This window comes from Dicentrarchus labrax, unplaced genomic scaffold (assembly GCF_905237075.1).
Source record: "Dicentrarchus labrax unplaced genomic scaffold, dlabrax2021, whole genome shotgun sequence".
Lineage (NCBI taxonomy): Eukaryota > Metazoa > Chordata > Actinopteri > Moronidae > Dicentrarchus > Dicentrarchus labrax.
In genome coordinates this window covers 13,193,839-13,220,039 of record NW_026136712.1, presented here as the reverse complement: position 1 = coordinate 13,220,039, position 26,201 = coordinate 13,193,839, and the positions used below count along the sequence as shown (strand labels likewise).

The 26,201-nt window shown below is 39.8% G+C and overlaps 1 protein-coding gene across 1 annotated transcript in view; it reads left to right on the top strand.

The window, feature by feature from the left end:
* Window positions 1-1,554: 1,554 nt before the first annotated feature.
* atrnl1b (attractin-like 1b) overlaps window positions 1,555-26,201 on the top strand; it is a 62,536-nt gene continuing 37,889 nt past the window's right edge. The window contains exons 1-20 of the mRNA XM_051418148.1: window positions 1,555-2,723; window positions 5,960-6,043; window positions 6,585-6,698; window positions 7,075-7,203; window positions 7,655-7,863; window positions 8,920-9,094; window positions 10,097-10,184; window positions 10,653-10,914; window positions 11,423-11,606; window positions 11,727-11,881; window positions 12,380-12,464; window positions 12,939-13,153; window positions 13,456-13,574; window positions 13,869-14,001; window positions 15,138-15,325; window positions 16,696-16,909; window positions 17,006-17,197; window positions 20,884-21,117; window positions 22,280-22,417; window positions 24,826-24,919. Of these exons, the coding sequence (XP_051274108.1) occupies window positions 2,473-2,723; window positions 5,960-6,043; window positions 6,585-6,698; window positions 7,075-7,203; window positions 7,655-7,863; window positions 8,920-9,094; window positions 10,097-10,184; window positions 10,653-10,914; window positions 11,423-11,606; window positions 11,727-11,881; window positions 12,380-12,464; window positions 12,939-13,153; window positions 13,456-13,574; window positions 13,869-14,001; window positions 15,138-15,325; window positions 16,696-16,909; window positions 17,006-17,197; window positions 20,884-21,117; window positions 22,280-22,417; window positions 24,826-24,919 (3,263 nt within the window). The 5' untranslated portion in view covers window positions 1,555-2,472. The remainder of the gene's footprint in view (window positions 2,724-5,959; window positions 6,044-6,584; window positions 6,699-7,074; window positions 7,204-7,654; window positions 7,864-8,919; window positions 9,095-10,096; window positions 10,185-10,652; window positions 10,915-11,422; window positions 11,607-11,726; window positions 11,882-12,379; window positions 12,465-12,938; window positions 13,154-13,455; window positions 13,575-13,868; window positions 14,002-15,137; window positions 15,326-16,695; window positions 16,910-17,005; window positions 17,198-20,883; window positions 21,118-22,279; window positions 22,418-24,825; window positions 24,920-26,201) is intronic.

The following is a 26,201-nucleotide window of genomic DNA, read 5'->3' as shown; positions in this document are numbered from 1 at the left end:
CCTTCTCACTGATTTCCCCCCAACCGTTACTGTCAGTTACTGACATTTTCTGAGATGTGCCAGGACCTCAAGTGAGAACAAGATTTTCAATTGACCCAGCAGCCCATGTACTTCAAATGCAGATGCAGGCGTTCAGCCTCTCTCCTTTGGTTAAATTCAGCCAGGAAATTATAGCTGTGAAAATGACTTCTTCAGGATCCCAACCACTAGCTGTCATACACCATCACTGACTATTTTTGGACAATTTTGTTGACAGCTTCTACCGTCGTCACTGTCACCTCCTTGGTTACAGTGTCCAATTATATGCCATTAAGAGCCAATGAATGTAAGATAAATACAGACTTTAACAAATAACAGCAGGTTATTTCACTAAATATAACTTGATAATATTTTAGCTTTGTTTAACATAAATATTGCAGATTTGCAATATAGGGAGATCTAATATTTACATATAGGCCTACATATAGGCTATTTGCATGGGCTAATCTAGAGAATTATTGATTGTGTGGCAAGAGGGTAAAAAATATATTTATTTTGTGATTTAATCACAACAATCATATATATCAATATTTGTTTGGAAAAGACCCCAAAGGAAGACATGTCAACTCAAAAACATGACATTATTGTGGCACATATTGAAGCATTGAAGAAATATCTAAAGGTGGTATTATCCAATCCAATCCAACTTTATTTGTTAAGCACTTTAAAAAACAACCAAAGTTGACCAAAGTGCTGTACAGGAGAATAAATAGGACATCATAAATGTAAACAGTGATGGTGATTAGTATCAATACGTTTCATTCACACACCTAAGACATCTTTCCATGTCTTTTTTCATTGAATTTAAACCTATCACATAGTCTAAAATGTGGCCATAACAGATAATTAAATTGATTTCAATTTTGTAATATGTTATTTATATTTTTTTATTGTTTAATATGTTGAATATTTGCAACATACCACCTAATGCTACTTTTCATAAATTGTTAAAAGTATCATCTTATATAATCCATATACGGTATGCCAACACAAGGCAATTTTGTTATCCACAATCATTATATCTTTATCATTTAATAACATTTAATCCAGAGTACGTTTTAACAATAGATGCTACTGCAACATTAGAATTTTGTATCAGTTTTGTTTATTTTCAAAGATTAAAATCAAACAAATCATATGGCCTAAAACTAACAATGGAAATGATTGTGCATGAGAGGAAAAAAGCTTCATTGATTACATAAACCTAAAGAAATGAAAAACAAATTCACACTGAGCTCAAAGCCTTTCTAAAATATTCTCTGCGTCACTTTCAGGGCGATGATGATTTAACCAAATGGTAACAGTTTATTAAGTTAGTAAAATCTTATTGTTTGTGTATTTTATATTCCAAGGTCCAACAACAATGACAACAGATGTGGCTCCATTATCTGATGAGCATTTTGTAACCAACTCTAACTTTTAAATGCCGCATAGGATAGTTCGGTACGTTTCTGACACTGTACCTTTAAATAGAAACCATTTGCAGTGCGCATGCGCATCCTGTGTTTAGTTTTTCTCCAACCTGAGGAACTGTCTAGTGTCGCTGCGCTAGCAAATCCATCGCTGCCAGTTCTTGTCATGTTTTGAGAGCACCAGCGGTGTTTTTTACCCCCCCAGCTCACTGGAATACAACGGGACAACACCACTCAAGGCTGCCAACGAAGTCTACGTCTGAAGGAGCTTAAATTGCCGTGGGAAAAGACCAGTTAGCAGTTCAAAGTATTCGCTCAATGCCCCCCCAGTCGGCAAGAATAGCCTTTCCAGTTCCCACATCACATCCATGTTGACTGCGGCAGCCTTCGCACTGGCTCCTGGGCTACAAACACCACAAACCTCTTTGTTCTTCTGCGGACAAGATCCGGCTAAATTGTCGCGGGTTGTGGAAGGACCGTTGTATGTTACAGTGTCAGTCTGAAGGATTGTTTACGCGTTAAAATGGCTGCTGGAATAGCATTTGGAAGAGAGTGATCTTGGATCAATGCAGTAACGTTACATTACCCAGCAGAGGCCAAACTGCAAAATAAGCTACACAGGCTAACAAATGATTTATTAGCTAGTTACAGTATTCAACGAGTTAGCTGCTTTTAATCGCTTTAATCGATGGTCGGCTTTTTTGGTAGGTTCCTCCAACAAGAGGCAGGGTGAGGGGAATTCATCCCACTCCAGATCTATGCATGCGGTTAAACAAGCAGCCTTTTTTTTAAAAAACAAAAAACACTTAGCGAGCTAACATTGCATTTTCTTAGCCATTTTGTTCCAAAGCTTTGCGACCAGGCTTAGCTCAAGCCTCAATTTCAGTATGCATAACACTCAACGAATATGCAGGACTTCTTTGTTATAATAGAAACAGCCTGAGTAGCCGAGGCTCTCTCCCAAAGCAGACCCAAAGGCCCCGGTGTTACACTCGCCTTGGTCGACCTGGGGGAAGAAAAAATGGATCCTGGGGGGAAATGTAAGACCAAACTCTTTCTTTTTGGACCCAAACTAGCCACCCACTGCGATCTGCGGGGTATCAACAGATACTTAGTGGTGTACGTTTTGTTTTACTTTGTGCTGTTCACTCACGCCTCCCCGGCAAAACCGTGTGACAAGAATTGTCTCTCTGGAAAATGTGTCAATGGATCCTGCATCTGTGACCGAGGATGGGTTGGAGACCAGTGCCAACACTGCCAAGGGAGGTTCAAGTAAGTCGCTGTGCTTTTACATCTTTTGTCTTAACTGGCATCTGTGCGACCGACATCAGATTGTCATGTTTGACAGTTTCAAAATGGTCTTGAGTCACCCAAAGTAAATTGATCCAGTAGTGGCTGTTTTTCCATTAAACAACAGTGTCAGTAGAGATCATTGGCACTAAGAAAACACACCTGTGTGCACCCAGCTTTTGGGGTTATGGGTTGCAGCTGTAATGTGAGAACTGGTTTTTCCCTGTAAACACTTTGATTTGTGCCCAGCAAAGAGGCTGATTGTTTTTGAATGAACTAGCAGCCTGGACAGATCTGTTGAGTTAAGTTATAAGAAGATGCATTACTCCCCCCCCCGATCTGTGAAAGTGTATGGATGCTGTAATAGTCATTATTTTTATCAATTTAATTAAATGATAACTTCCTTGATTAATCATTCATGATTGGGTTTGATTAACAGTCCACAAACGACAAAGAAAAGCAGAAAATCTTCACAATTAACAATTAAGAAACTGGAACAGAAGAATTAGCATACTCAACATTGGATGGATTATTCAACTAATTGCTTTTCTCTGGTTGTCTGTAGCTCCCCTCAGGTAGTGGTTCGTAATTTATGTGCACTCACTGGATATTGGGACAGCATGGGTGTCAGTGAGACGAGTAAATGAATGAGTGCCATTACCTCGTACAATCCAATCTGCACATCTGAGCATGGACCAGATAACCAAGACACTAACATGCATGTTGACTTGTGGCCTGATGCGGTTGCATTGATTTCAAGTAAAATAAATAAATTCCTTTAGCTTTTACCAGAGAAAGGAGCCTACAGTGGCAATGGGGAAACATCTGCAACTAATTGATTTTGCACATGCCTTGCAGCCTATGTGGTGATGCAATAAATGTCTATAGTTCCTAAATTGGAAGAATATGCCTGTTAATAAGCACAGGAAGATGCTATGGAAAGCCCCCCGCTAGGTGCAATGAGTTATGGATTGTGTGAAATAGGTAGTAGTTAGGAAAAGGCAAAGAAACAATGGCAAGTGACCAAAGAATAAATGTCAAACTGCCATATTATTATAATAATAATAATGTCTTTTGAGAGGAGCATCTGATGGATTTTCAGTACAACCGAGGTGCACTCTGGTACAGACGTGCTTTGATCACAGTAATTACTATTGGTGTTGATGTGTCTGTGGTTTTTGTGTGGGTTGTCATCAGGCATGTTGTCAGGGAATAACCTCTCATCACCTAGAGACGAGCTACTGAAATGTGAGTTAGCGTCCTTGGAGTCTTGATATGTTTAGGGACAGACTCTTGCAAGGGATAGTGTTTCCCTGGAAAGTCTAAAGTGCAGCATGAAAGTGGCCCTAACTCATGCTGCTGGGTGTTTTATATGATAAGCGTTCACCTCAATCAATCAGCAAAACACAAATCTAACTGTTCGTCAATCAATCTGTAGATGCATCTCAAGCATATCTGTTATAATACATGCTTTTGTAATGTTAGTAGTAAACAAAGAAAAGTTGGGGAAAATGTTTTGAAGCAAATGTCAAGATCAAATCTTGTCATATGCATACCATAGCATCTTTATGAGATTATAACCCATCTTTAGTCCATTATTCTGTCTGAACTAAAAGTAATCTTGTGTCATGTTATACATCTAAAACAACTGTCAGGGGCATAAAAGGAAATGCAGTTCAGTTCCTGTGTTGCTCAGACCACCCATGAGAGCTCACTGTGCATTTGTTTCTGTGAAAAAGTAAGGCCTAAACGTTATCAAACGGTCATTTTGTGTAATGGTGTAAAGTATTTGTCTCAACTTTGACATCCAAATGAGTTTTTATCAAAGTACAATCTGTTGCAAGCCAGAAGATACATCACTGTGTCAAGAAAACATTTTTAGTTACTCTGTCTCCTCATCATTTTAAATTCATTCAGTGTGATCGCGCAGTTTTGTGGGTGGGATTTGTACAACTCTAATTTCTTGTGATATGGGACAGTGATGAATGTCTGTTTTTAAAGCCATCTATCATTGTGGCACACTGCTGCGGTCTTCTTCTGTGAAAAAATACTTTGCTGGAAATAGTTTCCAGTATCAGACTTGAGACATGAGCAGAAAGGAGCAAAGGAACTTTTTTTTTTAAGAGACAGCTGATTAAATCTTTTCCTGTGCAGGGACTGACCTTGGATTTTTTGGCTTTGTGTGTTGAATCTTGGGAAGGGAGTTCAGTGTGTGACACATACATTTATAGTATGGCTGCACAATTAATCCAAATGTTATCAAAGTCACAATATGGCTGAGTGCAACATCCCACCCGCAAAAGCTGCAATTAAGGTTAAATGTGTGAGAAGACGGTTAGAAGATGTTAAAAAAACATGCTTGTTTGGTCCACACTTCAACAAATATCATCATCATCATGATTTTAATAGTTGTTTTTTTTCAGTGAAAATTAAAATGTATTTTTAACCATATCGTGCAACCCTAATTTATTTAAGAGTTTGTACCAGGACAAGGGAGATCTGTTCATTATAACATGACACCTCCGTTTCTGCCAAGAAAGAACTTTGTTTAAAAAGGAGCACTGAGAGTTTCATGAGGAAGATGCGTTTGTCATTTTTTAAAACTTTTTTTTAACAAACATTTTACTTTTATAAATGAGATTCTTCACCTGCCACTTGTTTCCAGTGACAGTGATGCTGGTTTGGGCCTGCAAAATGCAGTAAGAACCTAGAAAATCGTATGGATTTTTAAATCTTTTTGATCACCAAATGAACAATCTGACCACTGATTGGGTGTCATGTGGCTGTAGGGCTGTTTCAGGAACACAAATACCAGGAAAAATGCGGGAGAAAGTTGATTGATTGTGAGGAAGGAGGATTTTAATAAGTGACATAGACTTTGGGCTAACTACTTACTCCCTATTTTTCTGACATTAGCTTCCTGTTAAAAAGCTATGCTCACTTTATGAAATGCTATACCGGAAAGAATGGATTTTAAACAACAATATACAGTGTATTACTTTACTTTGTAATTGATGTCTCAGGGAAAGGTCCTCTGTCTTTTAGGCAACAAATCATATGATAACGTGTGATCAAACATGCTCTTGCTTCCTCAACTTTAACTTGGAATAATACTTTCCTAGAAACAAAAAGAAGTTATTTGAGATATTTAATTTTATAAATTCTACATGACATTACATATTGCTGTGCTCACTGTGCCGACTTCTGTGATCTTTCAGGTTGACGGAGCCTTCAGGATACCTCACCGATGGTCCAATCAACTACAAGTACAAAACAAAGTGCACCTGGCTCATTGAGGGCTAGTAAGTAACTTTTATAAATTTGTATGTTCTACTGATGCTGAACACGCGTGGTCTAATTTAATTATGCAGCACAAAGAGATTAATGCAATCAAATCAAATCAGGCCAGCATCTGTGTTGAAGGAATGCTTTTTCACTGTGGTATAAAGCGTGGTCTAGCATTTTGAGGGTGCAGAATGTTTTCAGAGGGGGGTTTGACTGCTACGTTTTAATCAGCAATCATTTAGAGAGAGGAAGCCTCCCTGTACCTGTTGATGCTTTTAACTGCCATGGCAACCACGGTCACTGTGAGGACAGAGCTGTTTGGAAACATTATTTCCCGGATTCGGAAGAGAGGGCAGCCTGTCAACACTATTTGTCTCTTTTACAATAAAGCAGTATACTTTAATGTACATTTTTTGTGACACCTTGTAAATAACAATTATAATTATACTACTGCAATTAGAAGTAAAGCCTGCGTGTCTGAATCCTGCACTGACTTGACAAAACAAAATGTGTTCGTCCATGAATCCCAAACCCTGTTTTTTATTGTTTCTTCTGCAGTCCAAATGCGGTTCTTCGGTTAAGATTTAACCACTTTGCCACAGAATGTAGTTGGGACCATATGTACGTCTATGATGGAGACTCGATATATGCTCCTCTGGTTGCTGTTTTCAGGTGAGAAGCTCCAAAGTGAGAGAGTGGGTTTATAATCAGAGCTAGGTCCACAGTGTTGTCACATGACCTACTATATTGATGTCTTATAGTGCACCCCACATCATAACTATATAACGGTGGTGACACAAATCCATGGTCAGTATCTATTATAACTTAAATAAGCATCTTTATCAGAGCAGATAGAAGTTTTTATATGTATTGATTAGAAGACAGCAAATAGGTATTGGTTGATGTTTTGTTTAGTCTACTCTTCACTGAATGTAGCATGTGTCTAGTTGTTGTGGTTTAGAAGAGGGTTAAGGGTTTGTAACTGTAAGTTGGTATTGGGTATGAGGTGTGATAAAGGGATGCCAGTGAATTTTCTGCACTTCTACAGCGGTCTGATCGTGCCAGAGATACGAGGAAATGAGACGGTTCCTGAGGTTGAGACAACTTCAGGCTATGCACTACTACACTTTTTCAGCGATGCTGCCTATAACTTGACAGGATTTGAAATATTTTACTCGTAAGTATCCAGGCTCTAGATTTGTAGAAGCAAAACATGATATATAAAACCTTAAATTGTTCATATATTTAATATTGGGCTCCTCCAGCATTGAGGTATTTTAAATATATTTTGAAGGTATTTCTCAGTTTTTTTTTATTGATGTGTCTAATTTATTATGAACTACAGTGTACTGGTTTTCCAGGTCCATTTATTACTCCTAGCTGTTGATGGATGGTAACATGTTTTTGCATCTCATATTTCAGCAACTTTTTTGCTGAACTGTAACCCACAGCAACAATCAGCGTCAACTGCTCTATAGTTTCTCATCTATTAACAATCTTTTATCCACCTCACCTTTGCCAAACACTATATGATGCTCATTAATCTTACTCAGTCTCCAAGTAAAGCTCTCTGAGTGGCCTAAATAGCGCGTAAAGTGTTGGCTAAATGAAAACACCTTTTTATCCAGGATCAACTCTTGTCCCAATAACTGCTCTGGCCATGGGAAGTGCACCCCCGGTAACTCAGTCGCCAGCAGAGTGTACTGTGAATGTGACAAGTACTGGAAAGGCGAGGCCTGTGACATCCCTTACTGCAGGAACAACTGCGGCAGCCCCGACCACGGCTACTGCGACCTCACCGGGGAAAAGTTGTGCGTCTGCAATGACAGCTGGCAAGGTAAGAATAAGCTCTCTTCAAACCCAGCAGACGTTTGCAAACATTCACATCCAAAGGAATGGCTTTAAGTATTGGAAGCAAGTAGAAATACAGCATTCACACCTAATAATAAAGACATAGTGAAGTATATTTTCATTCCACCACATTCCAAGCACTAAGTAATGAGTCACATGCATCACTTTTGCAACCACAGGTTGTAAAATGCCGCCGCCCCTCCCATGTCTGCTGCAGCAATTATGTAGGAAGATGTAATGAAGGCTATGTCAGCAGACGAATGTGAACAGCTGTGTTTTGTTATCATAATGCTGATCAGTAACACGTTGATAAGCCCTGTGACAGTGCATTATTATATGCCTCCAGCTGGAGGGAACCAAATGCTTTCATGCGATGAGACTTGACAGAATCATTAGCAGAGGCATGCGCCTTTTCAGCACAACCCTCACTCACACAGTTTAACATATTCACACCTCCCTGCCTGTCATGTTCGTTTACGGAGTGGTCATGCTTTTGTTTCGGTTTGAGAGCGACATCTTTGGTCTTAAAAGTTTCACTAAGTAGGTATGAAAATATGTGTCGGATGCTGCTGAAAAATTATGTCCTAAAAAAAAAAAAAGGTTCAGCATCAAATAAATGTAGTTTCATTATAATATGTTGTATATGTTGTTTATTTTCCATTTGAGTTTTTTTTAAACACCTTTTTTATTGGGATTTTTTCAGGGATATACAACACTTATAACAGTGAGAAATACAATTGCCTTTTATAATGTGCATAGAGGAATAAAAAAACATCTATTTTCATAAAGAAGTGAGCATTAGGCACTTATCCTGCTAGGCCTGGAACCGTAACAAACAGGCCCAATAAGAAAACAACAACTTCCCACTTAAAAGCAACTGTACATGAACATAAACGTACAAATGAGGATGTTCAATCACGCATTAATGTTGTCCATTTACTCCTACAAAAAAACAAAAAACACACCTTACAACTCCATAATTTACAACTTGAGAAAGGGGGCCCCACCTCAGCTGTCCTTTCTTTGTCATCCTGTCTTGTAGGCCCGGACTGCTCTCTAACTGTACCTTCAACGGAGTCCTTTTGGGTCCTGCCGAGTGTCAAGCCCTTTGGCACATCACTCGCCAGAGCATCCCATAGGGCTGTTGTGCAGGAAAAGGTCATGTGGGTTGTGGGTGGATACACCTTTAACTACAGTTCCTTCCAGATGATTCTCAAGTAAGTCATGACATAGCGTGTCTCAAAGTATTGATTTTTTTCTACAAGCAAAATGTCTGCTCACAGTGTACTGCTGAATGGAAAAACATCATTGTGCATTTATCCTTACAATAATAGGGATGTTGTTAGTTTAAGTCCAGTGTACAGTGAAGATCAACTAAACATGCCCTGCCTGCCAAATGTATCATCTTTTTTCTTATTTTTTTATGCTTCATTGAAAGCCCCAGTCTCAGACTAAGTACTGACAAAGATTAACTTTATTAATCCCCAATGAGGAAATTCTTTCTTTTGATGACCCAAGCCACTAAAGGAGGAAGTCAGAAAAAGCCGTTGGCTTCCCAGAATACTTTCTGTCAAGCAAGTCCTGTGAGAAAGCCCAGTGTTAGAGCTACCTGTTTCTTTTTGTCAAAACTGACAGGTGTGGGAGTCAAGGGCTGTGAGATGTGTAGATGCATTCAGTAAGCTAAATTGACGATGAAGTATTTAATGTTCTTGTTTCTGCAAATAAAATGCAGAATTGACTTCTGTACTGAGTCACATCCTGGCTCAGAGTTCACTGACAGTTTTTGTCGTCACTGCCTGGACAAGCTCTCTCCATCTGCTGAGTGTTTGTTCATCATTAGGTGGAAATCAATTGGGAAATTGACGTTGGGCTCCAAAAGTATTTTGAAATAATGGCCAATGTGGGATGACATGACCAGGTGTCTGGTTTTATTGTGAATGCCTCCAAACATCCCCCAGTGTGCAAAACCTTTAGCTAAACAAAAATACTTTTTTGTGACTGGAAGACTAAAGGGGTACATTTGGCATGAAGGACGCTGCTGTATTTTCTGTGCCTTGATTCAATTAAGCTGATCATGAAGTAAAATATGAGGTTTGTGTGAAGTCACAGGACAAACTAAGTGTGTGCAGTGTTTTTAGTATGCAGGTAAGAAATAGCTTTGGTGTTCTATACACATTTTCATACACCCAGTTGTAATGTTCTGTTGATTTGCTCTGCAGCTACAACCTAGAGAGTGGCATCTGGAACACAGTTCCCATCAATAGTGGCCCTGTGCCAAGATACGGCCACTCACTTGCTGCCTACCAGGTAAACACACACAGATATGCCTCAACCTCCCTCGGTACAAGGAATTTAGAAAGCCACAGCTGTTAGTAGGAGGGAGGGAGAATTAGGTTGGTGGGGGGGAGGAGGGAAGGAAACCACAACTGTCGCTTTCAAAGGGAAATTGCTTCAGTGCTAACCAATGTCATCATCTTTGAATAACACAAAGCTGAGAGATATGTTTTCTTTCTCATGACTATAAATCCATGATTACTAGAAAAAAGACTATTTCATTTTGTACATCTACAGTATTCCGCTTATTTAAAATAAGCAAGCTTTGTGGCTCTATAAACTGAACAGTAAATAGATGAAGGCTTGTTTGAAAAGGAACATTTTTATGTAATTATGTTTTTGACACACTTCCGCCTTTTCTTTCACTTTTATTACGGCATGCATCAACTTCTCTGCTTGCTTGTCTAAACATACTAAACAAATCCCTCCTCTTCTTTTCAGGATGATATCTATATGTTTGGTGGGAAACTAGAGGCCGGCTGGGGAAATGTGACAGACGAGCTGTGGGTGTTCAACGTACCCAGTCGGGTGTGGCAGCGTAGAAACCCTGTGGTTGGCCCACCGGCCCAGGCTCAGATTTACGCTGTGGAGGGTCACTCAGCCCACTGCGTCCTGCTAGACGAGGGCGAGGCCGTTATGCTGGTCATTTTTGGCTACTCCCCCATCTACAGCTATGTCAGCAACATTCAGGAGTACAATCTGAGTGAGTTTTAGCGTTAAGAGCCGACATCGTGACATGTTAGATTTTAGTTTGTTTATTCAGGCAAAGGAAAGTTCTGATTAGTGGCCCTGATTTTTTCAGTGTTTGAAAGTACCAAGCATTTCAGGAGGCTTTAATTGGCAGTAATGTGCATATCCTCTTCAAATAATTCAATTTCAAAGCCACATCAGGCAAACTGAGATATGTAGTGGTTTCAAATAGTAAATTGTGATAACTGAGCATAATTTACTGAGTGCTTTGAAGAAATGTTTTTCCTTCACAACTGTTTTTGATACTAGATGCTAAGATATATTGTGGCCTATTTTTTTTATTGTCAGAAAGATGTAAAAAATTTAAGTGAAAAAAACCCAACAACCTAGAAATCAGATTAAGTGCACACAACAGTCAACGTTTGAAGGGTGAAGCGCTCAGCAGTCTCCAAATGATTATGGAAAAATACTTTTTTGCTTTCTTCTGCACTAAATGCTTCCTGTGTATGTGTCCTTGTCAGGGTCCAACACATGGTTGGTGCCTGAGACCAAAGGGGCCGTTCCTCAGGGAGGTTACGGCCACAGCAGCACATATGACACTGCCAGCGGCAGTGTGTATGTTCATGGAGGCTATAAGGCTCTGCCTGCCAACAAATACGGCCTTGTTGATGACCTCTATCGCTATGACGTTAACACCCGGACATGGTAAATCAACATGACACAGACCGCCTTCTTTATTCATTATGCATTCATGTCTGTGTATATATGACACGGTGTGTTACATGTTTTTGTGTTACACTTGCCCTTGTCATGCACATGTTCCAGGTTCATTCTGAAGGAGAGCGGCTTTCCACGGTACCTGCACTCAGCTGCGCTCCTCAGCGGCACCCTGCTCATCTTTGGTGGCAACACACACAATGACACGTCACTCAGCAACGGGGCCAAGTGTTTCTCTGCTGACTTCCTCGCCTATGACATTGGTAGGACTCTTGACATTATGCCACAGTTTGAATGGTGACCTGGTTTTATTAGCAATCTGAATAATGTTTGTCATTATGTCATCCCAATTATTGTTTGTAAAAAAACAGTATTTTATACATAATACTACTTCTGTTAGTTAAAGTCAAGTATTTTTGGAGTACTTTGGGTGTTTTAAATTACACCTAATATGATATCGAGTGTTATAATCAGATAAGGTGATTTTGAGAATTATTAGCTAATGTGTAAATACATGTGTTTGATAAAGCTACCATATTATTCTTCAGTTTGTCCTCACTCTTTAATCATTCATTTTGTTCTCAACACAACCAAAAATTCTAAAAGGAATCACAGTGAAAAACAGCACCATGTATGTTACTTGACACAGTCGTGACATAACAAAAAACTAAATTTAGATTTGTCTTAACAAAAAGAAAAAAACATGTAAGCACACAGACAAACCAAATGCTCCCTTACACATGGTCTCATGTTTTTCTCAGCTTGTGATGAGTGGAGGCTCCTGCCTAAACCAGACCTGCACCGGGATGTCAACCGCTTTGGTCACTCTGCCGTGGTCAGCAATGGGTGAGTCTCTCTAATGGACTAAAACAAAGGGACAGATGCTTCATATAATGAAATCAGCTGTTGAAGCAGCGATCTTTTGTCTTCCTGCTGTGTTTTAGTTATTGTGCAAAGTGATGACACTTTTATGTTGCTGATACTTTTTTTTTTACTCATTAATTGCCTCAGAATATTTATTTTGTATACTTAAATTACAGTACTTTTGCATAGTATTAATTCACTAACTAGTCTCAGCAGTGGTGCATCTGTAATATGTCATGGCAATATTTTGCTCAATCAAATTCAATCAAATGTTTCTAGAAAAAAAAAAAAAACACTTTAGCGTTTGCTGCCTTTTCATTATTATTACTTTGCTTCACTTTTTTTCCTTAATAATTATATTAAATTAATTAATTATATTAGAGACTATCATAATATTTTATAAAAATGTGTCTTTATTGTGTTTCTTATAGTTTACACTCATGTTTTCATTACCAGGTCCATGTATGTGTTTGGGGGCTTCTCCGGCATGCTGCTCAACGATGTGCTTGTTTACCGACCCCCGAGCTGCCAGGCCTTCTTGGCAGAGGAGGGGTGTACAAAGGCCGGGCCAGGGGTCCGCTGCATCTGGAGCAGAGGCCGCTGTCTCCCCTGGGAACCCAGCATGGCTAATGGAAGCCTCAATTCTGCACCATTCTGCCCCCCTAAAGCTAGTGAGAAAGACATCCAAACCTTTTTTTGCATACTTGTCAGAGTTTTAATTTCTGGTTGATTCCTCCTTTCCAAATCTGCCAAAGAATGACATGTGGTACCTTTTATGCAGCATTATTACATCCCTGCCTATCTGCTCCTCCACACTACTCTGCAAACTGGAACTATTCCTCTGGAACTATTTATACCTACTAATAAATGAGTACACCTTATGTATTCCAGAAAGTGTATAATTTCTGGACCAGTTTCACACATGTACACTAATTCCTGCCCTCTGTTGTCCCTTTTTCTTATATATTTTTAGTCACAGTGGACGAGCGGTGCTACCGGTTCTCAGACTGTGCCAGCTGTACTGCCAACACTAATGGGTGCCAGTGGTGTGATGACAAGAAGTGCATCTCTGCCTCCAGCAACTGTACCTCTGTGAGTGTTCCAACAGGGGGCGTCAGAGCGCTTCTGTTCTTGTGTTCAGCTCACACAGAAACATCACAAGCCATGAAATCAAGTGCTAATTCAGGTTTTAACTTGGTGATTACAGTGCCACTGTTTAGGAAGAGAACAAACTGTTCTCCTAGTTGGAGTAATTGTGGTACAAACAGGGTTGTGTTTTAGAGGTGGAAGGTATTTATTGCCTTGAGTTTTCTCCACAGATCAAAACTTTTTAAAGCTTGTGTAACCATCCTTGTGTCCTTTCTGTTCTCTCCTCTATCGCTCTAGAATGTGAAAAACTTCACCCTGTGTCCGGTGCGGAACGAGCAGGTGTGCAGCAAGCTTGCCAACTGCAAGAGCTGCTCGCTGAATCTCAACTGTCAGTGGGACCAGAATCAGTCAGAGTGCCACGCTGTGCCTGGTGAGATAGATGTTGGATCCCTGTGCACTTTTCCATACACACAAACAGACTTTATCTTACTGAAGGATTCAGTCCTCCCACATGCTTGAGGAGAGGGTCAGGTATTCAGTATGTTCCAGTCAAGGATTTGGAGATTGAGGGACTTCAAAAGATAAATATACTGTTTTTTTTCTTTTTCTTTGTTGCTGTCTCTAGCACTTCAATCAGGATTTGTACATTTGAACATTTTACTGCACATCTGATTCAAACACAGCCTCTGGTATTTGCGGAGATGTCATCCTGATGTTGTTTATCAGGTCTGGCAGTATATTTAGTTTGTGCCTCGCCCTCCACCACCCATTTCGACATGTTGACTGTGGCTGAATCTGAAGAATTGGCGCAGTCTCTTTATCCTTAATGTTCCGTTCTGAAGTCTCGTCGCCTAAGGGCTTGTTACAGCATTGGGAGCTGCAAATCGTGTGTGTGTGCGTTTCTGATGCCTGATGATCTGCACGCGCTTACACACACATACAACTAAATGAGCACCCACCATATTTTTTATGAGGAGCAGTTATTAACAGGCAATTTTGACTCCAAAAATCTCTCCATCTCTCTAAGGCAAATAAGTGCTGATAACACTCCCGCTAAATCTGTGACATCCTCACACACACACACACACACACACACAAGTCCTAAATCTTTAGTCCCCTGTGGTTTTGAAAGAAAGCAGACTTCCTGCAATCTGCTTTCATAGCTATGTTGTCTAGTTTGGCACCCCTTGTTGAGCGGTATTTGACTAATTTTCTGATTTAAAGTGGATATAATTGATATTTTTATAGCAATGTATCAAATGATAATGTGAAAGGGTCTGGTCGTAGTGATGAACCTACGGAGAATTATCACCTAAATCTGCAGCGCTTCTCAGCTATAGAGAGCTTCATGAGTTTCAGCTCACTCTCACCACTCTCATAGCATTGTTTTCACATGCAGCAGTCAACTGTTGTCACTGAAAGAACTTCAGAAACCCTCTGTATACTCTCTCAAGATAATGCATTTCTGACAATTTTCACACATTTTGAGGGAATCTTATCAAAGTAGTTTCACATGTAAAGGCTAGAGGAGAATATATACTCACACATCTTCTCATCATGCTCCAGCCCAGCAATGCAGTGAGGGATGGAGCCAGGTGGGAGAGGCCTGCCTTAGGATCAACTCTAGCCGTGAGAGTTATGACAACGCCCAACACTATTGCAAGAACCTCAACGGAAACATCGCCTCACTCACCACCTCCAAACAAGTGGACTTTGTGCTTCAGGAGCTAAAGAAGCTACAGCAACAAGACAAGGTAAACCTACATTCCTAAATAAATTAAGTTTAATTTAATTAAATAAGTATTGACAATACATTGTTAAGTCATGGCTGCAGTAAATTTTGTATACCAAATATTTAAAGGTATCCTGAAAGCTTACAGCTGTTAAGGTTACAGCTATTAAGTTTACATAAGAAAACAGGGAGTGGTTATCTGTGAGTGGAGCCTGTCAGTAACTGATGAGTTACGCATTCAGAGATGATTTTCTCCTGATCAGTTTTGTATCTCTGTGCTGCTGTTTTTCTGTCTGATTGCGGCCCTCTTTTGAGCTGGTGGAATTTGTGTCTTTCAACCATTTCTCATCAAATTGTTTTCCACTTGGCACAAACTGTCCTGTTTGTTTTTGACTATGACGCAGTCACAAGTAGACATCAATGCTAGGCCTTACTTTCTGCAGAAACTGTACCTGATGAATCAGACTGTGATAATAACACTTCACTTAGTTTTGTTTTGCCGTTTTTTGAAATGTTTTATTCTTTTGTTGCACACTCACAGTTTATCCTTTCCGCTTTATATAACAAACCAGGGCCACATGACTCACCGTCTGTAGGAAACATAATAAGCACTTATAGCATGTAAGACATTGACTGCTGAGTCTGGTTTGCTTATAGTTTTTACTTTGGTCAGAGTAACTTCCAGGTTCCTTTTCGTTTTTATATTGTGCATATTTTAAACTTTCTAATCCATACTTAATCAGCAAAATTATATCAGCAGATTAACAGAAATCTGTGACACAGATTCAAAATGTGTGTGTGTCAAATTTTCAGACCTACAAGGCATGAAATTATTTAGTCCAGTTTAGCCAGCAATACAGTTAAGAACAGCTATTACAATATGAAGCATAAATGATGATTTGTGTATAGTCCTAACAATATCATAATTCAAGCCTCTTCATCTTTAATGGAAATGATTAAATGCGCTTTTGGGCAAATGTTTGCCTTCTCCTCTCACCACAGCTACACACCCCCCTCGCACTGAAAGAAAATTGTGGAGCCTACTGATGATTTTAGTTTGGTCATGCTTGTTGTATTCATAAGGATATAATTTGTTGTCAGTCTGCTTGGTTGAAACTCGCCTGTTTGTTCCATTCACAACCTTGACATGCCATTTCCCGTCATTTTCCCATTACATTAAAAGTTGAATCCTGAAGGCAAATAAGTAATCATATCTGTGAAATTATTTTCAGTAGACTTTTAATGGCATTCGTGGTTCCCAGGTGTAAATGTAGTAGCCATTCATTTCTTAAATGGCATGATGAAGCAGAAAGGGAGGAGCAGTTTTATCTCACATTTGAATACCCAGTGGCTTTTCAGGCCTTTGTAAGCCTTTTTGCCGTGTCTCCACAGCGGCTGTCACCCTGGGTGGGCCTCAGGAAAATCAACGTGTCATACTGGGGTTGGGAGGACATGTCCCCTTTCACCAACAGCAGCCTGCGCTGGCTGCCTGGCGAGCCCAGTGACTCTGGTTTCTGTGCCTACCTGGAGGAGCCTCAGGAGTCAGGACTTAGGGCCAATCCATGCACTGCCACTTCGCACGGCCTCATCTGTGAAAAAGCCACAGGTGAGAGACGCACATGCTTATACTACGTGAATATTACAGTCTGATTTGAAAGAGACTCATTGTCATTTCCTTCTGTTTTGCCCCTATTCTGTCCAGGAAACCCCAATCAGAGTACCCGTCCATCCTGTAAGAAGCCTTGCTCGCTGCACACCAACTGTGCCAACTGCACCAGCCAGGCCATGGAGTGCATGTGGTGCGGCAGTGCGCAGCGCTGTGTCGACTCGACTGCCTATGTCATCTCATTTCCCTATGGCCAGTGTCTGGAGTGGCAGACTGGAGATTGTGTGGGTAAGTGTCTTTTACTGAACTTAATCTAGATGAGGCTTCTCCTGCAGTGTAGAGTCTGGCATTAAGGTTGCCGGCAAATAAGCTTTCCCAGATTGGCTTCGGTAAGCAGTTAATATTCATCACTGAGAGAAAGGAGGTTAAGGGAGGAAAACGGCTTAAAGTGGAAGGTGTTTGTGTCAGTGGGAAGATGGTATTAGTTTCCTGTGATTGGCTTTGGAAGCTGTTTTTAGTTTGTAATGGCCAATTACTCGCATATATATGCCCCAACTGTTAGATTTTCCTGTTGACCGTGCTGCAGCTGTACCATTATCTGAGTTAAAGTGTTTTAAAGAGTTACGTACCAGGGAACATTTTCAGAGATGCCTACAAATAACTTCACTCTATGAATGGGAAGAGAGCATAATGGGTGCACATACTGTATAGTAGTGTGAATGTTTTTTTTTTTTGTTTTGTTTTTGGACTAGAATTAAGGAAATCACCCCGATCTCACCCAAGATGTTTTTAAACCACTAGGATGTATCAGAAATAAACAGACAGTGCCTTAATTAACTCAAGCTTATGTTCAACTTACTGTGAAATATGCCACCTTTGAGGTTAGTATACTTATTAGGTCAAAGGTCAGTGAACTTTGCTTTCATTGCGTTAACAAAGCCTCCATAACATTAATACTAATAATAACCAAGATTTAATAAAAGGTTTTTACAGTTTAACAAATGTGCACCCACTCATTGAAATACTTCTGACAAAGCATTTTTTTTTTAAATAACAAGATAATGTAAATAACTTAATGAATAACTTCTTTATTCTTTATAAAACACCACTTACAAGGTGCTTTACACTCAAGACAAACAATTCCCACGGCAGTGAAGAAAACATCAGCAGGAAAACAGATTACCAATGAGGGTTGGATAGATTGTAATAGGCTAAAACACATTTGATTCCTTTGTCATTCTTATTCATTATCATGTCCAAAACTAAATTAAAGTAGTACTGGACACAGGTGATGAATGAATTATACCTGTAGTTGTGTCAGATCATAAAAACATCTCAGATCAGTTTAGTGAGTAACAAATTTAGGGAGCTGAAGGGTACAGTCTCAAATTCATTTGTGTCAGCTGGTGTTAGGTTACCCAGAGACGTTTCTGTACACTGTGGATATTTGTCTTGAGGAATTTGTCCCTTTTTGGCGTGAAGGACACAGAAGGGTATCCTATAAATTCTGTCTTTATTTACAGCTCTTTCTGTTTGTTCTGCTCCTTCACATTCACTCTCAAAGTTTCAATCACCACTTAAGTATTAAATTATCTCACCTACTTTATTCCTTTCCTCCTCATTTTCAGTGCATAGAGAGGCATGCTTTATGCTGAGTACACTGCATAAATGCACTTAAAACCATAGACCTAGGATAAAATATTCTGTAGTGTCATTGCCTGCAGGGGGACTTTGAATAGGTTGACTGGGTCGTATTTGTTTCTCTCAGTAGAGAATTGTCTAATTTTGCAGATCTGAGGTTGGACAAGTAGTTATTATTTGTGAGTTGCGAGTAGTTTGTTGCTTTGCTATGGGGAAGAACTTTATATATGGCCTTCAACAGTTGTTTTAGTGAATTCTACGAATAAGTAATCCAAAATGCCTCTTCACCTTCTTTTGTAGCCATATCTTACCAGATCAAACAGTCGAACATTTCGACATCACATCGGTACTATGAACTATCTGTTTCATCAAGATGGGCCAGAAAAAACGATTCCCCTCAAGCTACATTTAGTTCAGACAGAATTTTAAACATGCAAGGTCGAGTTGACTTTCCCTTTTTCCTCATGGCATTTTCCTCAGTCCTTGATTTGATCTTTTATGTTAGGACTGGCCTGCATGTTCCCTAGTTCTTGCAGTTGTGATGTGTAGACTTGTACTGGGTGTACTGTCGGTGGGTAGCTGAAACAATTATTTGAGTTAATTTTTCATGCACAAATGACAAAAACTAACAAGCTCCTGCAACATTGACAATTTGAATATGTTACCTTGGGGCTCTGGGAATTTATGATGTTTTGGTCATTTTACAGAAGAAAAAGATGAATAAGTTAATTGAGAAAATAATTTGGAGATTTAACTGGTGATGAAAATAGTCATTTGTTGCAACCCTAGCCTAGAGACAGTTGTTAACATGAGGGCAGCCCCTTGTTTTTAGTTTATTTATTGTGTTTTTATAGCAAATTAAGGCATTAGCAAGTACTGGAAAATAATAATTCTGTATCTCTGCAATCACAGTATTTACACACAGTATGCTTTGGTCTTTAAAAATAGTTTTCATCATATTTTAAGAGGCCCTGGCCTGACTTCGAACTCTGTATAGAAATAGTAATCGCTCAGACACAGAACTGGTGAGGTTTTCATTTTGAACAATTCATCTTAGTAGTCCCTGTGAAATCCAGTAACAATACTGTGTAAGCCTGCAGACAGAGATGTAAGTAAATGTAAGCACAAGTGAATGTACATCAAACTGATCATATAAAATCTGATTACAGGGACACCGGTTATATTTGCTTGGCTGGTGAAAACGACACTGGAAGAAGCATAACTTGCTTTGCTGTACAGCTACCATCCAATGTATATAACAGCTCCAGCCATCAGATTTAGTTGTTTACATTCACCCATTTCGAATATCTGTCAAAATTCAATGCGAAATACAGTATGTGGATTATTATTTTTTTTTATATGGAGGATTTTGTATTTCAACATGCTTTTGTGTTGTGGCAAGACACAAGTGTTCATCCAGCTGCTTCTTTTCTCTCCGAATGTTATGTTCCTGAGAAATCTGCCACTTACGTTCTGTCTTCAAAACACACTTAAATGGCCTTACTTTGTACTGATTGCCCTTGCGTTGTCATGGTTTCACATCCATTAGTAGAATAGCTGGAGATTTGTTTGACATAAACTGAGGTAAAAGCACTCAATGTTTGTCTCCTTAAAATAGTAGTGGCATTCCCCCCCCCCCCACAAATATCTGTCTGGCAGGCAAGAGTGGCGATGCTGAAACTTGTCAAGCAATTTAGTGGCCTGAAAGTTCGTCCCCCAACTGACAAAACGGCATTGCTCCCTTGGGTTTCATTTAGAGTGAGGCACCACTTCACACATCACTTTTATGTCTTCCATTGAACTCTGCTCAAATCACAAACTTTTCAGCTGGCTCCGGTTCGCTGACACATTTTCGGTTTCATTCCACGGCTTTTTCCCCTCTCGATCATCTGCTCTCAGATCTGTTCAATGACATCTCACTAGCTAACCAGGTTGTGTTTCAGTGCAAAGCACATTAAGGCGGCTCAATCTGTAGTTTGCCCTAAATTCTAAGAAATTCATGAAATCCAACAAAATAAAATCTTTAAAGCAATATCTTTTTATTTTATAAGATTGAATTTGCTGCAGCATTGGGCCTTGTTTTTAATGCTTTGCAGTTGCTTACATTTTGCATGCTGCTGTTTGTTTCAAGGTGACTACAGGTAAATAAATGTTCAAATGAAAAGACGTGGACAACTGTGACTAACACAGGAAAATAAACAAAGTAGTTAAGGTAGAGTTTGACTATAAATCATTTTGAAATGCAGCAAAGGCAACCGTAATGGAAACGTTCCAATATGATATTGGTAAGAAATGCAACACAGGTCTCTCACCTTGCTTTTCCTTCTTTTTAGCCCAGAACTGTTCAGGCCTGCGGACATGTTCCCAATGCTTGGAGCAGCCTGAGTGCGGCTGGTGCGGAGATCCCAGCAGCACGGGGAAGGGTCTCTGCATGGAGGGCTCCTATAGGGGGCCGATGAAGAGACCGGCAAAGCAGGGCCTGCAGGGCCAGTCCCTGGACATGATCCTGGAACCGGGCAGCTGCCCCAAAGACAAGGGCTATGAGTGGGCCTTCATTCACTGCCCTGGTAAGGGATCTACTTCCTGTCTGTCTTACTGAAATTACAGATCACGCCGGGAGAGCTTGTCTTGAGAGGTTGTTATTACCTATCGACTTTCAAGTGTTAAGTTTAAAAATATGTTCTTATCGAGGATTTGGCTTACAGATTTCCTATGCAACCAATCCCTCCCTGCTGACTCTATGCAACCTTATGCTAGTTTGCCATTTAATGCTTTCATCAAGCCCCAGTCCATACAACCACATCATGTAAGATGATAATATACTCAGTGCTACAGTAGTTGTAATTCGAGAATGTGAGGCGTGCTCAGTGGCTCAGTGGTATCCGTAATGTGTACAAACCTTTAATCAATCTGAACTCACGTGTTTTGGTGGTGCAAATAAGGTTTAAATCCATTTGTTTCACAGTAGAGAGTGAACTGATGCAAAAAGACCAGGGTAGGAGTGCATTTTTAAAGTACATTTTCCAAGCACTCAACTGTAGTGACTGCCCTACTATTATGCAAATTTCAGTGGTAGAGGTGAAATGGTATAACTAACTTTAAAGGTGGAATTAATTGTAACATTTCATACTTAGTGTGGCTGGAAAATCAACACAGCCGACTTTGATTTCGTGTCAATCAAGATCATTTCCATCAAACGTAAATTTTTTTATTTTAAGACACATGGATGTAGGTTTATTTTAAAAACTGCAGCCATTAAAACAATATTTTAAAAGGCGAGTGTATGATTTAATAATAATTAATCTGACATGGCAGACACAAGAACCAATAGTAACAACCCTAAGGTGTAAGTTGTGTTGGGCTGGTGTCAAATCCTAGTTGTTTATTAGCTACAGGGAGGATGATCAAAATTAGACACAAATTATTCAAAAATGACTCTTATGTGACTGCAGACGGGGGGAGAATGTGACTGCAAGCATGTTAGTAGAAATTAAATCTTCTTGACCTAAATCATTAAAAATGAATATCCTTGTTAATTCCACCTTGCTCTCTGCCCCCGCAGTATACCCCCCAATAAGGATATAGTACCTATAGTTTGGCTTAGTTGAGCTAAGTGTGACTTATTTCCAAAATATTTATCTGAAGGGAAGTTGCAGGAAGTTAAAGCAGTGAAGTTGACTGTAATCCTGCTGTTGCACGGATCCTTAACCTCGCTGTTTTCTCTCGCAGCATGCCAGTGTAACGGCCACAGCACGTGTGTGAACAGCAGCGTGTGCGAACAGTGCCGTAACCTCACCACCGGTCCCCACTGCCAGACCTGCATGCCTGGTTACCATGGAGACCCGACCAATGGCGGCAAATGCCAGGGTGAGTGCCGCAATCGCCACAGAAATTAGTTATTTTGCACGCGTAACACTTCATGGATTTACTTGTTATCATTTCGGTGAAGCGGCCGACTGATGTAGTTTAACCCTCTTTAATCTTTTCTCAATCATCTGTATACATTTAATTTCAGTTAACAGCAGATCTACATTAAGTTTAAACAAATACAACACAAATTACCTTCTCTATTAATTTGGACTAGACCTGCTATGTGTAAATGATAATTAAAATTTTAGAGGAATATAATCTACTTATTGAATTTTAAATAGTATGTTGCGTGCTCAACATATATTAATACAGCATCATATCCAACAGAGGGCACTATTGTTTATTGATTAGAATTGGTGACAATTTGCCTGTCCTGTTTGATTAATGGGAATATTACTCCGCGTGTTGTTTTCATAAAGCGTTGAGGGAAAAACACCTAAAGGCCAAATAGACATCTGGTCTCTGTTGGTTTGTTTTTGCTGTGGCAATGCAGTTGTATAACCACTACATACAGTGTCAAGATTAACTGTGTTTTCCTGACGGTATAATGTAGAGCAGAGATGTGGTACACTGGGAACTGCAGGTGAAGCTGAAGGTCAAATACTGACTTGTACTGTACTTGTATTACTGTGATTTTCCACACCTTAAAACCATACTTTGCTGAAAATAGACATACCTCCTGTATCTTGATTGAAGGTATACACACACACACACACACACACACACACACACACACACACACACACACACACACACATGATGCATACAGGACTATTTAGACATGATATGAATTCCAACAAATGTATCTGCAGTTTTAATTGTTTTTCAAATTTTCAGGATGTTATATTGAGGTTCTCCTCTCTGGATATAAAACAGTTTTGAGTTTTTGAATAGCACATGTAGCAGATTTATTATCTGGGTCTCCTGCTCAATGCAGAATAAATTTCCTTGAGTGACTGCAACCCATAATTTATACAGCATTCTTGTTTTCAAATCAAAAGCACATAATGCTTGCTAGGATTTAACATGAGGTCGTTAGCATAGGAATGGGCATTTAACCAAAGATAAAAAATGACTGCATGTGCATTTGATAACAGTGTCAGAGTGTTTTTTTTATTATTTGATAACAGTGTCAGAGTGGTTTTTTTTATTATTAAACGAATTGGAGATTATTGAAGACTGGTTGTAGAGCTTCCTTGTCAAGAGATTCACCCACACATGTCCCTTATGAGACATGAATAGCATTCCTGAGAAATTACATGAAAGCTATTGTTGAAACACACACACACACACACACACACACACACACACACACACACACACACACACACACACACCTTTGAGCTTTATGGTCACAGATACCATCTGTTAATGCATAGACTATAGCTGAAACCTGTAAAGTGAAACTACACAGGTGAGCATCCGTGAAGGGAATCGTCTTCTTATTCTTTCGGAGCCCGGGGGACGAAATGACTCAAAATCATTATGTGCCATTACTACATGCTAATACATCCATTCTCTAATGTGAAGACGGGGGATCCATTACATCTTCAGTGTTTGTTTTACGCACAATGAAACCCCTTTGATCACCAGCTGTCAATAACAGCAAGTGTAAGAGAAAGTGCTAAGACACTCAGTTAAAAGCAGTCCTGTCACCTGAAATATTAATATGCCATATTGGGAAATGTGCTAAGAAGAAGGTTTGACATTGGGAGGGGACACTGTGTCCACTGACCCTTCTGTAACGCCCCTTCTCAGTGTTTTAATGCTTAGTCAACTGAAAGGAATAGGTCAGTTTTTTGTCCCACAAATACAGACCTGAAAGGCTGCCACACTAGAAAGCACTTCAGAAGCCAATTCATTCATCTTTCACACATCTATTGCTGCACTGTTTGTATTCCACAAACATACACACACGCATGCCTAGCAGGTATCGTGGTGTCCTATCTGGGGGTGGGGGGTATTTTTTTCCATCATGTATCAGATCTTTGAAGTTCATCCAATCTTTTGGGAAATACACTTGTTTACCATCTTACTTGGATCAATATCAATTTCATCTCTGCGTGTTCAGTACAGCCGAAGAGATGTACCCTAGCTTTGCACAGACACCGCAAAGCAATGGGAAATTGCTAGCCTAGTGCTTAAAGGTATGAAAAACAACTGTTATGGCACAGAGTATGGGAATTTAAGGCTTTATTGTGCCCTCAGGAGATCCCGAACTCAAACATTTAAACTGATGTTTGAAATTCCCAACTGAACATGAGCACAAACAAACCAAATCTTCACTTAATCCACATTTTCAGCTTTATTTAATGCTAATCAAGAATGTCTCTGTTCTCTCTCTGTCACCCTCCCTCCCTCTCCTCCATCTTTTTCTCCATCTGTGTTTTGTTATCCCCTTCCAGCCTGCAAGTGTAATGGTCATGCAAGTGTGTGCCAGGTGTTAACTGGCAAGTGCTTCTGCACAACCAAGGGGATCAAAGGAGACCAGTGCCAGCTGTGAGTACACACACACACAAACCCACACTTACAAGCATGAAAAAATCAGTAGTACCTTGCTGCCTTGTAGTGTTGTAAATGGTTGTGTTTTGCAGTATTTCATGGTAGAGCTTTGTATTAGTACCACGCTGGGTCATGGTCGGTTCAGCATCTCTAGAGCTTGTTTCCAAAAGTTCAGATCTTTGACACAGAGGTCAAAGGAGAGATACACCGTCAGTGTTCCTACTGAAATTCACTGACTTAAAGTAATGCCAATCAAAAGGGAGTCTCTGGGCTGCCTGTCACCGAGCCAGTAATCACTTGGGATGGAGCCCTGATGAAACGCTCGGGGCTATTTTAAGGGAAACCCAGTTTGACAAGTGGGACAGATACATATGGGATGGTATTGTGAGCTGTTTATGCTATTTTGCTTAAAAACCCCTGAAAATGGGTTCGGTGATTTCAACATATAAATAAAATCAATCTTTATGGACGCCCTGCAGATTTTAAAGAGGATAGTAAAGACATAGTGAATTTCCCCAGTGTGGGATCAATAAAGTCTATCCTATCGTCAATACAGATGCATGACAGTTGGTGTGAAGGTAATCAGCCCCTTGCTTGTGATTTAATATTGTCGGACAAAATGATTGATAACATGACATTGAAACGAATTACAGTACATCATAATGGATGGTAGGAGGACCAGATGAGTTCTTTTCTTTCTTTCACCAAATGGTTACAAACGAGTACCTAACATACAATTATTAGATTAGGATTGTTTCTCTCCAAGTGGATCAGTGCATTTGTAATTCTGTCTGTAAAGCAATTTCTTTGGCATTGGAGAGCTGTCAAGACATAAGAAAATAAGTATGTACTCATTAAATGGAGATAAACTTTATTTCATTGTGAATCATGGCATAGTCTGACTTTCAGTAACCTCTTTGTTTTTATTATGTGCTAGGATTCATGGACTGTGAGGTCACAGTTCATATAGAAAACATAGCAGGCAAACTAAATTTGCAAATCAAATGATTCTCACAGTGCATTTATGAGCATCGATTTCCGAGCAGCCCTTCTCCTGCGGAAGCTTGCATGCTTTTATTATTCAGTCGTGTAAAAACAGAACCATCAGTTGGCATTAACTTGGCCAGAAACTCCCCCTCCAGCACGATTTCTGCTGATGCTGTGGATTCCCCAGGTGTAGGAGGACCATCTCCACTTAGCTGTCAGGTTTCCCCCCTCCCTCAGTTGTAAGCAGAATGGACACTGATGTTTTTAATACCCCTAATGCAGTAAGAGTTAT